Source organism: Botryllus schlosseri, chromosome 7, assembly GCF_051294905.1.
Source record: "Botryllus schlosseri isolate E-star chromosome 7, Bs_hap1, whole genome shotgun sequence".
NCBI classification, from domain to species: domain Eukaryota; kingdom Metazoa; phylum Chordata; class Ascidiacea; order Stolidobranchia; family Styelidae; genus Botryllus; species Botryllus schlosseri.
Window position 1 is genome coordinate 9,226,793 of NC_137242.1, and position 18,015 is coordinate 9,244,807.

The 18,015-nt window shown below is 40.4% G+C and overlaps 1 protein-coding gene across 2 annotated transcripts; it reads left to right on the forward strand.

Moving 5' to 3' along the window:
- Positions 1 to 1,395: 1,395 nt before the first annotated feature.
- LOC145443116 (multicopper oxidase mco-like) lies at positions 1,396 to 16,167 on the forward strand. Of its 2 annotated transcripts, XM_080321113.1 has the most exons (14): positions 2,735 to 4,632; positions 4,747 to 4,931; positions 5,013 to 5,108; positions 5,181 to 5,312; positions 5,581 to 5,759; positions 9,530 to 9,640; positions 10,190 to 10,394; positions 10,758 to 11,008; positions 11,702 to 11,798; positions 11,860 to 11,989; positions 12,224 to 12,375; positions 14,329 to 14,434; positions 15,685 to 15,805; positions 15,869 to 16,167. In XM_080321113.1, exons 1-14 carry the CDS (start codon positions 4,530 to 4,532, stop codon positions 15,999 to 16,001), a joined length of 2,001 nt encoding a protein of 666 aa, XP_080177239.1. In that variant the 5' UTR covers positions 2,735 to 4,529; the 3' UTR covers positions 16,002 to 16,167. The 2 variants fall into 2 exon arrangements, with proteins under 2 accessions (XP_080177240.1, XP_080177239.1); XM_080321114.1 differs by lacking the exon at positions 15,869 to 16,167 and having other exon boundaries at positions 1,396 to 4,632; positions 15,597 to 15,735.
- Positions 16,168 to 18,015: the final 1,848 nt, after the last annotated feature.

Here is an 18,015-nt window from a genome sequence, read left to right on the forward strand (position 1 = left end):
AATTAGCGACATTTAGCAGAAGAACAGAGACAGCAAACTTACATTTCTTTCAAAAGATACCGAGCAATCCAACTCAAGTTGGTGATTTTCGACCAGGGCTTTGGAGCCGGAGCAGGAGCCCGGAGCCGGAGCCCCGGAGCCGTGCATTTTCACCGGAGCTGGAGCCGGAGCCGGAGCTCTACATAAAATTCAGCCGGAGCCGGAGCTGGAGCCCGTTATTTGAGTAGTAGCTCCGGCTCCGACCTATTTCATAAGATGCCATTTTATATATATGCGACAACCACATCTGCTGATTTATCATAATTGAACAGCAGGCCTGAATTTTAATGCTGTGCACAGCAATGGCATAGATAGAGTAAACTGCGTTCTAGGGCAACTATGATGTTGTCGACAATTGACAAGTATTCAGTATGACGTCACAAGCTGGCACGGCGGCACCTATATGTCGTCGTTGCTACATCGGATGTTACTGACGGCTGACAGACTCTAGATTACTATAGATAACTAACCTGTGGGTAGATTAGTAATCTATATAGACCAGGAATGGCCAACCTTTTCGGCTAAAGGGGCACATGCAATCGAAGAACGAGTGTGCGGTCCACGAGCCGCGCCAAGCGGATAAACTTTTCTAAGTTTATAAATAAACTAGGTCAATAATATTATTACTTGAGTATTGCGGGTCTATTGTATACCGCCCGCTAGGCTCAGTTTGCAAGGACACTACTATTCGGCGTCTGGCCACATCGATATCGAAGGTCTCCGTTAATATGCGACAATAATGTTGTGCCTACATTTCACTGTCGACGATCTTTATGCGAGCGCAAACACGAAAAGACTTTCACGCGTAATTGCGAGTACAGTTAGACTCAATCGGGTAAATTGGGCGTTTTTTCATTGTCCGTAGGGGGTAGGCTACCAAGCAAGAAATCGTGTGACAGTTAAACACGCGAGGCGTGAAGAAAAATGTCGCTACTATTTTAGTTTATTGTAATGTACGACGATTTTCTGAAAATGTGACTGGACCCTGGATCTGCCAATGCGTCGGAACTGATATTTTAGTCATCAATATCCCAAGTGTCGCAGCCAGAATTGTGATTTTTGGTTGGCATTGCAAGTTCACAATCTGAGCAATTCATTTTCGATAATATAATAGGAGATTACCTCGCGGGCCACGCAAAACCTCTCGCGGGCCACATTTGGCCCGCGGGTTGGCCACTCCTGATATAGATAGGCCAATTCGATAATTTCAGAGCCGGAGCCGGAGCTGGAGCCGGAGCAGTAGTAATAATGCGGCTCCGGAGCTGGAGCCGGAGCTAATGTATGATAGAAGAGAGCTCCGGAGCCGGAACAGTTTAAATTTACGGCTGCTCCAAAGCCCTGTTTTCGACACCACTTCGCCTTGTGGAAACATCAATAAAACAAAGAATCAAAGTAGCCTACATAAAGAACTACAGAATAACCTATAATCACTATAATTTGACTTACAGCAAGAAAGTAGTGCGTGTTGTGGCAGACTGTGGCCGCATGCCACATTACCATGTAAGAACGGAAACTGGCTGCGGAAACTGCCTATGCTGCCCGCCCCTGGTAACTTTGCTTCGTTGTACCTACAATACCCGTTTATCGTTACCACGTTTGCACATTTCTAGATTTCACGTTCCCATATGCCAGTGGTTCCCAACTCTTTTTTCTTAATTACCCACCTCCAATTCATTCCGCACGGCTTAAAACCCCTATCGACCTTTAAAATGTTCCCTTCAATCAAATTTGGAAAGACTTTGTTTCATAAAGAGATCCTATTGGAGTGAGTTAAGACTCCATATACACTACAGCATTAAAACAGTAAAATTTCCAGAGCGGTGAACATCGATACCGTAAACGTAGTGTTGCGCGTCGCCTGCGAAATGGGACGCGTTTTAAGTTATTCCAAATTTACCTAGCTATCATTAATTTACATATGTTAATGCGATAATACAAAAGTCGGATAGGCATCCTAGTGTTAATGAGCTTGTGTGTAGGATATATATAAAAACGTCATAAACTCCACTTTTGCACACTATGATTAGAACTCGATGGTAAATCAATATATATATTAATATGTAACGAGTCCGATTGTGCTATCAATTTGCGAGTCCGCGAAATCCGTGAATCCCAATCAGTGAATCCCAATCCGTGAATCAGTGCCACCGATATGCGCACTGGCCCACCATACTATAACGATTCGCAAGATTTCAATCAACCCATTTCATGTACAAATGCATAACAGCCTATGTGGGAGATCGCTTGCTAACAAATGGCGATAATACAAAGGTCAGATAAGCTGTTCTGGTGTTAACGAGCTTGTGCGTATGATATATATAAAGCCGCCACTGGTTTGGGGTTGGTTTTTCGAACCACTTTAGCGAAAAGGCAGGGCAAATATCGAGCTAATCTAAGTGAGAAAAGCTCATCCTTGATTCATCCCCAGAAGCTTGATTCAGAACAGGCAAAGGCCATAAATTCTGCCATGGGTAAACATTTGTAAAATAATCTTGCTTGTGCGAAAAATTATTGAGACGGCCGATTTCGCGTTGTCGGGGGAGGCTGTTCACACGTTCATTTCGGTGAGTTGGAGTCGACTTTTATCAAAATACGCCGACGGAATCTTTTTCAACAGAAGGAGTTTGTGTATACCGGTGTTTCTTGACCTTGTTGCCAGCCCCCCCTCCAGGGGCGATTCGAGTTGTCTCAGCGGCGATATGGGAGCACTGGACTCAGGGGACGGTGTGGGGGCGCTGAATATAAATGGCGTCGCAGTAGGGACATATGATTATAGATTAGATCAAAAGTTCTATTTATCCACGAGTTCTCATTGCAAATTAGCATTCGACAAAATCTGTCACATTTCGAAATTTTTCGTCGCGATATACGCACGAAATATATGCCAACAATGTGTGCAACATATTTCCATTGCAGCAATAAACGGTAACGTCTCTGGGTTGATCTGTATTAGAAGTGTAGCTAACCAAAACATATTGGGCTTCGGCTATACTAAATACTCAACTCGAAACGTTCTGTTGCTTGTCGTAAAGTTCTTCGTATCATATATACTCAATACAACACAATAGTTTTAGATCGCCAATTCCTCGTTAAAAAACTACCACCACGCTACCTCGGGTCATTTTCCACTAAATGTTTCGAACTATAGGTATTTTATCTCGCAGTGAACGGCGTGTCGAAATCGAAGAGGCACTGTACCACTTTAGAGAGTGAGAGCCCTTTGTACTTTGAAGATGCTATGAAGCTTTTCGGTCCAAATAATTAACTAAATATAGCATATTTGTATTTGAGAGCTACAAAATTAAATCTTATGAATATTTCTTCATCTTATCATAAAGGATTGTACTGTTTAGTGCTGTGACCCGCATCCTTACATGAACGTTTTATAATATGGATTGCTTTATTTGGAATACATTCCTGTTAAAGTTAATCGACCCGATGATATGAGCCCGTACCCGATGGTTGTTATAACTACCTTGATTTGGTCCCGAATATAGCATATACAATTATCATAGCGTTAATAGGTCGAGTGGTCCTCGCGAGCAATTCAAGCTATCTCCAATCGCGAAGTTCCAGCCCGAAAAGACCGACCGGACTTCGAACTCTCACCCCTTGTTTTAGTACCGTCCTACAAATATGACGTGGGAGCGACAAACCCAGGCAATTTTCGAAAGGGGCGCTTCAGTAAACAAGTTCAAGAACCACTGGTGTACACCATATATCATCTAACAATGGTACATTGAGCTTATGCGATCTCTTCTCCCCGATTATTCGAAATTTCATGCCGGTGACGTCTCATTTTGAGATACGATTGTTGAAATAGCCCACAATGCTGTTTCCAACTCTCTAGTAGTTGCTGACCCTTACCCTCACGATTATCAGCCTAAAATATCCGGGTTCATTTCAATATGAATAGTGTAATCAGTAATATAATAGGGTACGTAGATCTTGTGGTACACAATTGTACAAGGCATCGTATATATGCTATATTGTCTATAACTGCTTCTAACTAAGAACAGTTATTGAAACCACTTTTTGAATTGAACTCAAATTCCACGATTGACTCGGATGATCCGCAGATGATGGTAGAAATGATATGTATTGCAATAAACGACGCAGCAAAGGAATGTCCAAATTCAGCAAATGAAACAGGGTCGTGAAATTCGGTTTTAAAATATTGGTCGCCTGCGGTTGGAGATAAATAGAGAGACAAGTCAGTATGATAGAAAAGAAACACAAGTTAGTGACTAGCGACCACACATAACAGAACGTAACTACATCGTTCCAACTCAACGAATCAACATCGTGCGAACATCAAACCAGACTATAGCCTTCTCAGAAGAGGTGACGCCCAATCTAAATTTATAGCGGACGAATCACGCGACACCTAATTGCTAGATAATTACTCCTGGTTATCCCTACAGTTATATATGTTATAATGAATACATTATGACGAATCCCTTCATATCTCAAGCATAGATATTCTTAAAATGCTGCAATATATTTTGGTGGTTGCAGTATTCCATTCGCACATGTCGCGGGCGGAAACTACTGGAACGTCGTGCAACGAGACCCACCCGTGTCCTTTGATAGGTGAATATGGAGGTCGATGTAGCAGTTCGATCTGTCAGCAAGCAGTAGTGATTTACACGGTTCCTTCTATGCTGAACTTTGACAATGTAGTGACAATATCAAATTTATTTCTAGGTAGTCAACCTCTACAACATTGTCCGGAATTGGTGTCAGAGGGTGGACATTTGAATGTGGTACTGCGGGTGCAAACTGGATTTTACGATTTCGATTGGCTTCGGTTAGTACGTAGGACATACAACAATTTGACGTGTTCACACACGTGGAGAGTTAAGCCAGGCGACACAGTTAATGTTACTTTGGTGAGTCCGTTTCCGTACGTAATATGAACATAAATTCTACTCAATATACCTCACTGTTAAATTCCATATTTTTTCAAACAGATCAACGATTTGGAAACAGGTACACACATTTCCGAAACAGAGGATATCCAGAACACAACGAACTTACATACACACGGATTACACATTAGTCCTTTGGTATCTGTCTTCATATATTAATAACTCATGGATGAAAGATATATATATATATATAACTAAATTCAACACCAGGAGCCGCAGGACAATGCATTCGTTTCGGTTAAACCTGGAGAATCTTATCAATACTCTTTCAAAATCATCGATGACCATGCACCCGGAAGCTACTGGTACCATCCGCACCACCATGAGTCTACTACACTACAAGTAAGATATATCTACGTCTACGGTGATGTGTGTATCACAAACTAATCAAGCAGATATGGTCACTGGTCACTAACGAACCACTTCTACTTTTACGAAGTACTGAAATAGGTTTGATTACTTTTTACACCGAACGTGAAACGAGCGATGTCAATTGTGGATGGCTTTTAAAGTGTAGCCCACTTGAACAGCATTGGAAGCATATATGTATACGGAGTTTTCGCAATATACATAGATCGTTACTGCAAATCTAAGACGATATCTTCAATAGCTTCTCAGTGGAATGGCCGGGATGCTTATCGTAGAAGACGACCCGAACAAAATGGAGTCTGCATTGAATGCTGTGTCCTGTCCGGAAAACTGTGAACATGATATTTCGCTGGTAGTTTCGCCAATGCTTCTGATGGCGAGCGTTATTGCCCAACAGAGGGTCGTTGACGACTACCTGAGGTAGGCCTCAGATTTTATTGGGTTAACGCTGCTCCACATTTTCACGTTCATCGTATATGTCTTATAACGAACAATTAAACTTGCATTTGAAATTTTCTAGTCGTATTGCCCTCCTGCGTTTGTAGGTAGACGGTCCCTATTATATGGTGTGCCATTCGCAACCCATGTTTTACTATTATTCAACGAGGTTCGTTTGTAACTTATCGTTGGTCAAATTGATATTGAAGAGGGATGGTACGGACGTTCGGTTCACCTTCATGTTTGGTAGCTGAATCTCTATAGTTCAACGGTTCCCGATCGCAAAAACACCTTGGTTGGTCATAGGTGTAATAATAACGGATATTTCCAGAAATCTTATCATCCGTGACCGTGATCACAATTCCTCCAAATACAACTCACTATCATCTGCTGCACCATTAGCAATAAGGAAAACACAAAACTAGGATAAACCTTATGTCGTAAAAATTTATATCGTCTTCGAGCTGAGTGTTTCGTATCACCAGCCCCAGAGGTGGTCAGTAACGAAGTACTTCTACTTTTTCGAAGTACTCAAGTAGTTTTCCTCTAATTCTGGTACTTACTCAAGTATATCTGATTTCCGCTACTTCTACTTCGTGATATTTTGTGATCTACTTACTTACTTTTCGCTATTTTCAGTTTGTCAAGTAGAAGTAGTTTAATCCTCCAAACGTGAAGATAGCCTGAGGAATTTCGGGGCTGTTTTCACGGAGCATCAACATTTGATTTTCATTAAATTTGAGTAAAGCCCAGAATTTTCGTCGCGCTTCGCGCGCAGTGGATACGGAGTGGCCAGCAGTATTTCACGATACTATCGGTGAATATAATTTAGATAGCGGGTTGCGTAGTTCCGTTCACACCGCATTGTCGCCTTTCGCCATATCAAATATTTCATCATAGTATATGATATTATAGTTCATCATAACGTTATAAACTGAAGTTTCGCAATCTAGCATTTACTTATCACGTCGTAATCTAGCAGTCCATGGCGTATCCTAATCTGGAAAAGTGGACTCTAACTTATTTTTAGTTTTAGAGCTGTTTTAGCGTACCAACCTTCAAAACTTTCTGGACTAAAGACATGAAATGCATGCTCCGCATTTAGAAGTAATATTCATATTTCACTTTCAACTCCCAGTATCATATACTTTGAGTTATAATTAATATCAGTTCTTTTGTCTGGATAACATACATGTTGAAGTCTAAAAGCAAGCGTAGTAATGCCTTTGATTTCTGGAAATAAAGCTACACAAAATGGCATTTTTACGATCCGGCATATTTTTTACTAACGTTTACTAATCGCGCAAAGTGTTTACACCGTATCCTATACAACTTCTCTGTATTGCTCTTCGATTAAACTACAGGCCTTATAATATGGGGGAGGTCGCCATGCCATGATATTTTCTAAAACGTGCTATTCGAGTAAACAGAGTATTAGTATCGCATTTCCATATCAATACTATCATTTTCATTCCATGATGCGGACGAATGCTTATGCTGTCGATAATTGGATACCTCCTGGTATGCATCAATATAAATCAAGCTCGGCACCTTTCGCATAGCTCAATTTGCACCTTTTGACAATCTATGTCAGGGGTTCTCAGCCCTTTCTTGGCCGTGGCCCATTTTCCGGTTTGAAAATGTGCTGTGGCCCACCTCTAATCTTCAAGCCATAACACTGTTCAATTCGTGGTAATCGACGGCGCCGATATTACTGTTTCTCTAAAATATGCGCATTTTTCTCTTTATTTACTGATGAAATTAAAATATAAACATGCGAGGCCATAAAATCGCGCGAAGAAAATTTCCATGTTGAATGCATAGCTTCCAACAAACCACCAACGAAATAATCTTGGGCCCCTTCTAGCTCCCCCAGTTGAGGGTTTGGGTGCAGCAGTTACGGCTCTGGTAGATCATATGCTAACACTTCTGAGTATTTTATGTTCGTCCGCTGCTCCCTTCGCTTCGCGAAACACAATGATCGAATTCCCGCATACACTGTGTGATTGGGATTTTAGTTCCACTATTGAGAGGAATAGTATAATCATTCTGGTCCAGCTTCAAACAATTCATTGGTGAATGGGGTACTAAAGGGGAGTGGAGAAAGTTTTTCTTATTATGCATGCTGTACAAGTGTACATTGTATGTCACGCACTGAACCAACTGAAGATGCAATGTCGGAATATTCAATCCAGTGATACTATCAATTCATGTGACTCTTACATTATGTACATTGGTTTCCACGCATGACATTTTAAACAGACTCCAAATATTAATGCGCTCCGCTGAATCCTCAATCCATTACTATTCGTTGCGGTGTGCAGTATACCTTCACCAGAAGTTGCTAATAATTTGCAATTATGGCCATTTTTAACTTAAAATAATACGACATCTATACATCAATTACACTTCATTCCGAGTTTATCGCACACCCCATTCAACGACATACGACGTTATGACCCTGCCGGAATACTTGGTTACTTCAGTATTACCTTCCGGGTATTATATACGCAAAATTAGTTGCTGTTAGCCGTAGGTTGTCATAGCCAGTGGAAAAGCCGCCGTTTCTGCCTCCCATATTTTCGACTTGAAATGCTGACTCCATACGTACTACTGCATCTCATCAGGGTCGGATGAAAAGCTTTATGTAGCCTACGTATGATCAACTAATATGAATTTATTTTTTAGCGATTAACAAAACAAATATTACTAAACTTACATTATTTCTAGAATATTCCAAATAGCTCTGTGGCCCACCTCGAATGCTCTTGTGGCCCACCCTTTGAGAACCCCTGATCTATGTGAACGAATTACGATCGTTTTCTCAACTACTTACTTACTTGAGTAGATTTGAAGTCAGTCAATTCTACTTCTACTTCAAGTAGTTTCAGGTTGCTTATGGAAGAAGTGCTTCTACTCGTACTTGCGTAAATTTTTTCGTCGCTACTTCTACTTCTACTTGAGTAGCTTTATTGACTGCTTTAACCACCTCTGACCAGCCCCCACAATCGCCATAGGTGCATTCATCGAACCGGCGTGGTTGAAAAGATATTATGTACCTATTTCTGTAATCTTTTAGATGGTTATATCCAATACCCATAAAGGATATGAATAAAATTGGTCCTAATTCATGTTTTTGTCATGCTGATTCAGAAAATGTACACTGAAATTTCGTCTAGAAACCCCATAAATCGGCATCATTCCGATCAATAAAAGCGCTATGAAACAGCCAAGCATTGACACTGAGTTTCCGTCGTTCGTTAACAATATATCTAGACAAAGTTACGTATCCAAAGTGGTAAATGCCACCCTCATATCATTTTGGCAACAAAGTCCGTCACATTTCTTCATTTTTAATATCTGCGATACTCGTACCGGATTGATCGCTTGAACCCCTGAGACTGATTTCCCGGCCAGCCCGGTTTACCCAACACTACTCTTTGGGATCATGGCAGTATAAGTCATTCTATTCGGAACCTCGCAATGAGACTGTGATGATTCATTGCGCTTCAAAATACTAGTTTGTCCCTCGAGAATTTTATAGACGGGATACATTACGGAAATGTAATGAATTTGGAATTACCATACATTATGACATCACCAAGCAGAATCTGCCAGTCATTCGCCCCATCACCGGCACGAAACATTGATAGATGTTGGCAAAGTTGGAGGATAGTCCAATATATAAAAGAAAATTATCACTGGAAAGTTAATTCTATCATATCACAAATGATCTCTGTCGATCAATTCAGGTTGCCTTTCGAATTGGAGAATTGGTTGGCAGGGAGTTTGAGTGAATTCGCTGTAAATGGACAATTAAAGCCTGTAATTACCCTGGAGAAAGATCAGATGACAAGATTTCGGTATGTACGCTTGCTTATAGTACAGACCTATTACATAATAAATATGCCGCCGCCAAAATATAGTACACTTCCAATGCCATCAACAAGTAATATCTGTGAATGAGACAATAAAATAGGAGCGTAGTCACTTTTATAAAGGCAAATCGTATAATATATAACTCACGTCGATTCGCTGCAGATTATAGTCTTCGATTATTATGGAAATCATGGATGCCGCGTTGCATAGCGAATCTATAGTTGACTATAGTGAATCGTCAAGATTTACGACCCAAAACAAAAGCTTGGGTGCCGCAAAATCACTCCCTACTTTTAACGCGCAAGTGTAATATTGCGTGTTATGGTGTCGCAATTCCATTTTCGACGGCTTGTCATTTGTTTAACGGAGCTTCATAAGTTATCTAACAAATTAGGATGGGGATAAACATATGGAGTCCTCTGCTGAAAATCTGAAATACGATGACTTAATAATGTCCTGATGCATAATTCCCAAGACCGAGTAAGTACTTAACTGGATTTAATAATAGTGATAAACTGTAAATCATTCATCAGGTTCCTTCACGTAGGATTTGTATCACCGCTCGAGCTCAGAGTAGTAGACGACGACGGACAAATCGCTCCGTGTGATATCCGAGAAATTGCGCGAGACGGCGTATATTTTGACCGCGTGAAAGAGCCGAGGTTGGGGCAATCTGTCTTGCATCCAGGGAACCGATTAGACTGGCTCATAAAGTGTACCTCCACTGGCACATTCAAGGTCACAAATTTACCTTATTCCCACTATATTCCTTTGCACCACTTCAAACATAACTCTCTGTAGAGTTTCCTCTAATTACAGGTGTATGAGTGAGTAATGTTGGAATTATGTCAAAAAAGTAACGTATAAATGGAAATACGTAGGCTGACAGTTTGTTATAACAAAGTTCCATCGTACCTCTTTCAAGTATACTTATATCATATTCATTTGCTATAACAGTATCCACTGGGCCGTTATATATGCACTTTATCGCCATCTGCGAATATGTAATCTAGTGTAGTGTAAGGAGTCTGGAATCTACTTTATATATATGGTAAGCGATATACTTCCACTAAATATATTGATACATATATTTCCCAACAGATATTCTCGGAGGCGAAGGAGGAAGGTTTTTTGTCATTCGGCGGTCTCCTCAGAAGGACACTAGTATTAGCGACGATCGATGTAACGGAAACACGCAACGTTTCATCGATGGATTTTCCGAAGACGCTACCTTCACTGCCGTCTTACCTGGATGATTTGAGGGATGTCGTTCCTGATCAGTATATATCTATAGAGATTGGAGGAGATATTACTCTAAACAGAGAGAAATGGACAACACACACAAATTACAGGTAGAATAGCATAAACTGTCTTTGGCAGTGATCTCGCATGCCATTTCAAGCATTTATTTTACACTACATGTTCGAGTAGGCTATACTAACTTCGTTACAGCTGACGAATAAGCGTTTACCTGCTCGGATGTTCTAGGACCACTGCTCCAACTTGGTAGAGTGCGACTAGGATGAGTGGCGGCAGGGCCTTGAGGGGTACTAACGGTTCGCTGTAACAGTTAGATTTTATGCCAAAAATCAGTATGCAATCTTTTGATATCATGACCGGGTCTTGATAACCAGGAATCGCCGGAATAGGAAATATTTTCCGATTTTCATTTAAACTTCCCTTGCCACTGTCATGAAATAAGATTTCCAAATTTTTAGGAAGTATGGCTCTCTCGTGGGTTGTACCGCAATTGCGAATTGGCGCTGAATATGATTGATTTGAACCACAATCCGCAATCGTCGTACGAGCATAGCAGATTGGCGGTACAATGAGGCTATTACCTGCTTATACCTCTTTGAATGTTCTTAGCTATTGTAGACTAGAAATTTCACTTCCTTACTTGTACCACGTACAGTTTTCAATAGGTTTTTTGTTACTGAGATATAAAACACTAATTACAAATCTTGATTTACCTTAATCAGACCTACACTTTAAATCACAATGAATATGCAATATCGAATTACGTTCCTATTCTTTCTTATCAGATTTAAAGTGGAGGTCGACTCTGTAGTTGAAGTGCAAATGCTTAGTTCATACTACACCTTCTCTCATCCGATGCATTTTCACATTAACCATATGCAAGTGGGTATAATCGATTCTTTTGTGGAATCTGATCTGCATTGCGTTGATTCAATTGTCATAGGTTATCGGCTATCAGCCATATACTGGACCAGTATCGTATTACAAGTTCGGTTCCGACCCCAGTCATATATGGGAAATGAGAGACCAGGACGGAAAGCTATGTCACTATCAGCACAAGGACTACGTAGAAGGTTAGAAATGTCCACATCCGTGTCCCGATTGTATTCGCAACTATTTATCACTGCCACACAGTCAATGTCAGGCGGTATATATTTCTCAGTGATGCAAGTACATGAGCATTTGATTAGAGTATTGTACAATATGGCCTTTTCCGGAAGCGTTGATTGTCTTATGTATAGATAACCATTCGAATGATATAAGTAAATCATACTTAGAAAAAACATATCAATTCATGTCTTTGCAAGGTGCGGCATCCAAAGCATTCAACGTCACTGATCCGTTGAAATTCGTCGGACATTACGACAGATGGGTGAATGGTGGAATTGATTCGCTCGCTTACGATCAAGCAGGCGAATGGGTCGACACATTCTTTTCTCCATCGCTATCAAATATAACGGTAACCTATGCAGTTCTTTGGCCAACCAACGACGGTTTAAGGTTTATTGCCGCCGATCATTTTGGCACAGCAGCACTTTTCCAAGTCGTAGGCCAAGGTGGGTGTCAGATTCCATAGACTGCTCCTTGTCGCTTCGACACCTTCCTGTCTTTTCATTGTATCGCATTTTTTTGTGGTGTATTGAACTGATAAAATTGCTAATAAACCAATGATGATGATGATGATGTTGGCCGGACGTTCATGCGCAAGGGTTTGGCTCGAAATACTTGTGCATCATATTCCTGCACCCGCTCATTGCACACCCCACACTAATGTATACAATTGGTACCCAACGGTGTTTTCCAGAGATATACCAATGTCCGACAAATCATTTATTGAATTCATACCAATTCGTGTAATAGAAATGTCGTCACTTTTTCTTTATCAAGCCATATTGGTGCACCGACTTTTCAAAGTGTCTCGCTTATTGACTGTTTCGACGCGACACTCCGTTGTAAATGAGTGCCGATTTAGCAGGCGTCGAACCCTGTCTGCTGCACTAAAATCTGCTACCGTGGACTAGGCAAACCTTGCGTATCAGTCTTGTATTTAATCTACCACAACCAAGAGCTCCATACTGATTGAGGCATAATGTGAAACACGAAGATGCGTAAGCGAGATTCGCAATACTGCTTGCTCGTCCGTTGCTCGATGGAAAGGAGCAGAATGCAACAGCAACAAAGAAAATATATAGGCAAGCGAATAGGAAATTAGAACAGTAATCAAATAATCAGGTTTAAAATCAGACAATTAGAATGATAGAACCGTAATCAAATAATCAGGATTAATTGAGACAATTAGAATGATAAAGCGAACTAGAAATAAGGACAGTTGAATTGAAAACTGATTCCTCTAAAATCATCAAATAGAGAACAAATAACATGCGCAATCGCAAACATTGACTGTAGTACCCAACAAAGAATGACCTATCTGCGAGATAGCGTAGTGGTACGTTCCACAGCTGCAACGCCAATTGGTTGCGGGTTCGAGTCCGAGCTAGGTCGACTCCGGAATTCCTACCTTAGTGTTGGAGGTTTACCTATCTAGACTCCTCCTCGTCATGTAATCTGCGTGCCGGTAAGCCGTGCTACAAGTCGGTAAATACGGAATCAAAATAAAGAATCGTGGCCCAGTGTAAAATGAACAATGTAGTCGAAATATCATGAATATAAAACCACAACAGAATTACCTCAGATATATGGACAATGTACACTGTACAAACTATTTGCAGGTAATTGCTCGAGGAGCGAAAAGTAATTTTTGCAAGATGTTCAACAAACATTACATTCAAATTAATAGATCGCACTGGTGCCGCTTTAAGAACCCCTGATGTAATACGCACCATGTTTCATTCACCACGTCTCTGCATGCTGTAGTATAACTTAGTTTTGATGTAGTCTATCCTTGCACGCATGGAACAATAGATATGGCCTAAGGGCCACCACTGCACAACCGAACACGTATAACGTGAACCGACCCATCGGACCATCCGTTTAAGCTACTGGGGGGATTCGTCATATACTCTACATTGGTGTGATTTCCCTGGCATTACCATACGGATTTTAGGTTTATCACATAGGGTCATTTTTCAAGGATATATCCTCGTATATTCCATTGTGTAGAATGTGGAAAACCTATCCAGGGTGCGACTACAATACTCCATGTTATGCGACACTTGAGTCAGTCTATATTAGCAATTTTGAATCATTTTAGAGAATTACAAATAGTATTTTGCAATTAACAGAATATAAGTGGTAACTATAGTCTTAAAAACTCACACCATCGCTCGCACAATCCCAAAGTGGCATTTTCTTAGTTGCGTGGAACGGAGCCAGTAGGAGAGAACATAATAGGGCTCTTGTGAAACAAGGAAGCTTGAGTGTACAATACAAGGGTTATAATCTTCATTTACAGTTACGCATGAAGGCTGACAGATTCACCGGACCACTGCTCATTCATTGTCACCTGCCTCTGGATAGCGATGGGGGTATGATGATGGTGATAGAGGTTGTTGAAAAAGGTACGCTTCGTATTTCTATTCGAGCAAATTGGATGTACCTATATATCCTCCTTTTTCATAATTACTGTTGAAGTACTTGTACATGTCAACTTACGGCTAGGAAAGTATATACCAACCTTCGAAAATGAGCCTTCACCCAGGGTTGTAATGTCCCGAGTTGCAATTTTTTAGTGACTCGACTGGGTCTAGTCTAGTTCTGTCGAAAACTGACAACTGAAGTAATCTAAAATCATGACTACTTGAGGAAGTTGTGTAAGTAGGCAAAACCTTCTTGAGTACAGTCACTAGTTAAAAGTTTTTCTTTTCTTTACTGCCTATCTCTGATCGGGACAAATGAAAATATTATGGAGAGGAATTCGCTTCACCTAGGGTTGCATTTAAAACAATTGGTTGTTTAAAACACTTTGTTTAAAAATATGTTTTAAACAAAGGCCTTTTTAAAAAAATTGTGTTTTTTTTTCAAGTTGCAAAATTATGCCATGATTGTGTAAAGACTTTCTAGAAACCATGCTATATGAACCTACGGACAATTACACTCGATATAGCAGACGTATACGATACGAGATGATTGGAACCCTCAAAATAGTTGGTTCAACAGCAATATAGTACGTAGATATTTCGTCAAAGGAGCTATATTTACCCTATGTTTTCAATTGTCGATGTCAATCCACTATGACGCCACAATTGAATATTCGTGACGCCGTGGCTTAAAATAAAACATGTTTTAAACAAGTGCCTTGTTTCAAACATGTTTGTTTTAAATTGATTTTTGTTTTAAATGCAACCCTAGTTTCACCAAAGCATGAACATGATTTGAACTCGAGACTATAATCCGTTTAACTTGGACTCCGACTCGAGTCTGAACACTACGGCACGGACTTGACTTAGTGGTGAATTGAATATGTCTCGACTTGACTCGAGTCAAAATTATAAGTGAGAATGACTTTGGACAGGGATCCTTGTGACTTGGCTACAACTTATACAGCCCTGCATTCGCAACATTGGAATTTTAGACCTCTGATCCAGATCACATAATAGTCATTGCGGACAGGGTTTTTACGGTCATACTGTGGGTTAAGGCTTGAAATTCAACAAACTCGGATTATTATCATTACAAAAACACAACCTGACGAGTAGGCCATACTGTAAATTTTTACATTAGACGATGTATCGTCTCTGTTAGCGTGGAGCCTCGAAGTGGTTCGTCGTATATTTAGTTGAAACTGAATCTCTAATGGACTCTCACCTAGGAGCTGATCTCGGAGGTGCCAACATCCTATCTGCCGGCGCCGCTCCAGGATCTTGTCACAGATGTGAGTGGAACAGATACGTCGATTACCCCGAAGATTGTATATCCCAACACAGCGGAAGGTATACTTTTCCGTATTTAATCACGTCTTTAAATACTGTGTTGTTGAAAACTGTTTATCTCAGGTCTTCCGAAGACGTCATACTAGACCTTCTCGTTATGATGATGATGATCACTGATATCGCAAATAATGGAACAGTCGTCCAAAGGCAGCCTTTCGATATCATGCCGAGACGTTTCTACAATAAAAATCTTTAACCTCGTTTTCTATGAAATTAAGCAGATTAATTATTTGACCGTATATCTTGTAGTAAACATGAGTCGCAATTTAACAATTAAAATAATAAATTCCTATATACATAAGTTGAACTGAATTGAATTGCACTTTGAAGCATGATTTTTCAATATATATTCCCTGACACAATGTCTTGATAGTTGCCAAAATCACTCTATCCTGGGATAGAGTTGCTGTCTGTAGCTGAAAAACAGCGCGTATGAAAACGACCACCTTCACTGTCTGTGTGTCACCATCATTCATCTGACAATACTGGATAAGTATAGGCCCAATCAGGCCCACAGCTAATACCTCTGAATAATTACGGCTCCAAAATATCATTTCTCGTAATTGTCAGATTCGAGCAATTGTCCATATATGTTTGGTTAAATATTGTTTAATTAGACCACAGTATTGGTCATTACGTCATCACTGTACCTGGATGCAACATTCCGGTGAATTATATATTTGCTTCTTCCCAATTTTCATATTGGCTGGCCATCGCATAGGCCTACTAGCGTCCCACGAATCTACCACCAAGGCGAAGAGGGGTTTATTTCATATTTATCGTATTCACGGGACTAACGAATTCGGAAAGAGAAGTCATATCCACTCTCCACTAGGCCTGCGCTACAGGGGGTTAACCAAACAAATTGTCTGTAGCGCAGGCCTAGTGGGGAATGGATTTGACTATATTCTCTTTCCGAATTCGTTAGTCACGTGAATACGATAAATATGAAAATACGGGGCAGGATCGAGATCGAGAGATGTGTTTATGTAGCTTAGGGTTACCATATTCTGGAAATCTGAAAAGAGGACGCTATTTCAGAATTTTCAGACTTGCAAAACCGGAGGAGAATTCTGAAGAAATAGTAAATTTTTCCCACTTCGATCACTTGATCACTTTCACTTCGGTGCTGGTTTACGGCATCTCAGTCGATTTTGGCTATAAATATGACTAAAATTCTCAAAAATGAGGACAAAATCTCAAAAAATAGGACAAAAGGGCGTCCTCCGAGGACACTTTCAAACAAGTCAAAAAAGAGTGCAAATAAATCCTCTAAAAGAGGACTATGGTAACCCTAATACAGCTCAGTGGACAGGATCGGGATTTCGGATTCTAACCGGACAGGAATCCGGAAAGTTTTTTTTTCTGAAACTGGATTGGACTGGACTGGATTTTTTGCCTAGTCTCTGATCCGAAACAGGATGAGATTTTACAGTTCCAGTGCGTGAAAGCATATGACATTAATCATTGGCAAAAGCGACCATCAATTTGTTTACCTTGGTGCTGTGTATAATATGAACTAGGACTCCGCTGGTTCCTGCTTCGCATCACAATTTGGAAGAAACAAAATTAACACTTATAAATGCATTGTCGAGCGATAGCAATTTACAGCGTAGCTACGAATTTAGATGCAAATTTTAATATTCAAGACGGAAACAGCATCAGGCACAGGATTGAACAAGATTCCGGGATTGGATCCGGATCCACGAAACCATAATTCGTACATCTCTAGAACTCATTTTATTTGTCGAAATCCGATTTGGCGTAGAGTCAGACGAATTAAATCCATTCGAAAGTGGCAAGAGGTTCCTTAATGCGCATCTAAAATCCAAATCCGGTTTAGCAAAAATATCAAATTCCAAAGACATATTGACGCCCTCCTATCTATGCATTCCCGTCTTTTTCTTTAATCTTGTGGTATTTAATCCTGTGAAATTATTGATAAACTGACCTGAAACTGAATCCTGATTTGCGCAACTCTGGTCGGATGCTCTAGTGAAGGTCTAGCTGGAATTTTCCCGCATGGGAAATTTTAGCTTAATGAGATTTTCTCCCAATCATCACTGGACCGCGTCCATCGAGAATCCAGATGCTGAATGCAGAATAGCGAGAATCTGATTTGGTTGTCGTAGCAAATCAGCTGTTTTATATGCGAGCGACCTTAGTCGTCGTAATTATAATCTACTATTGTAGCCTACACCTGAATATTT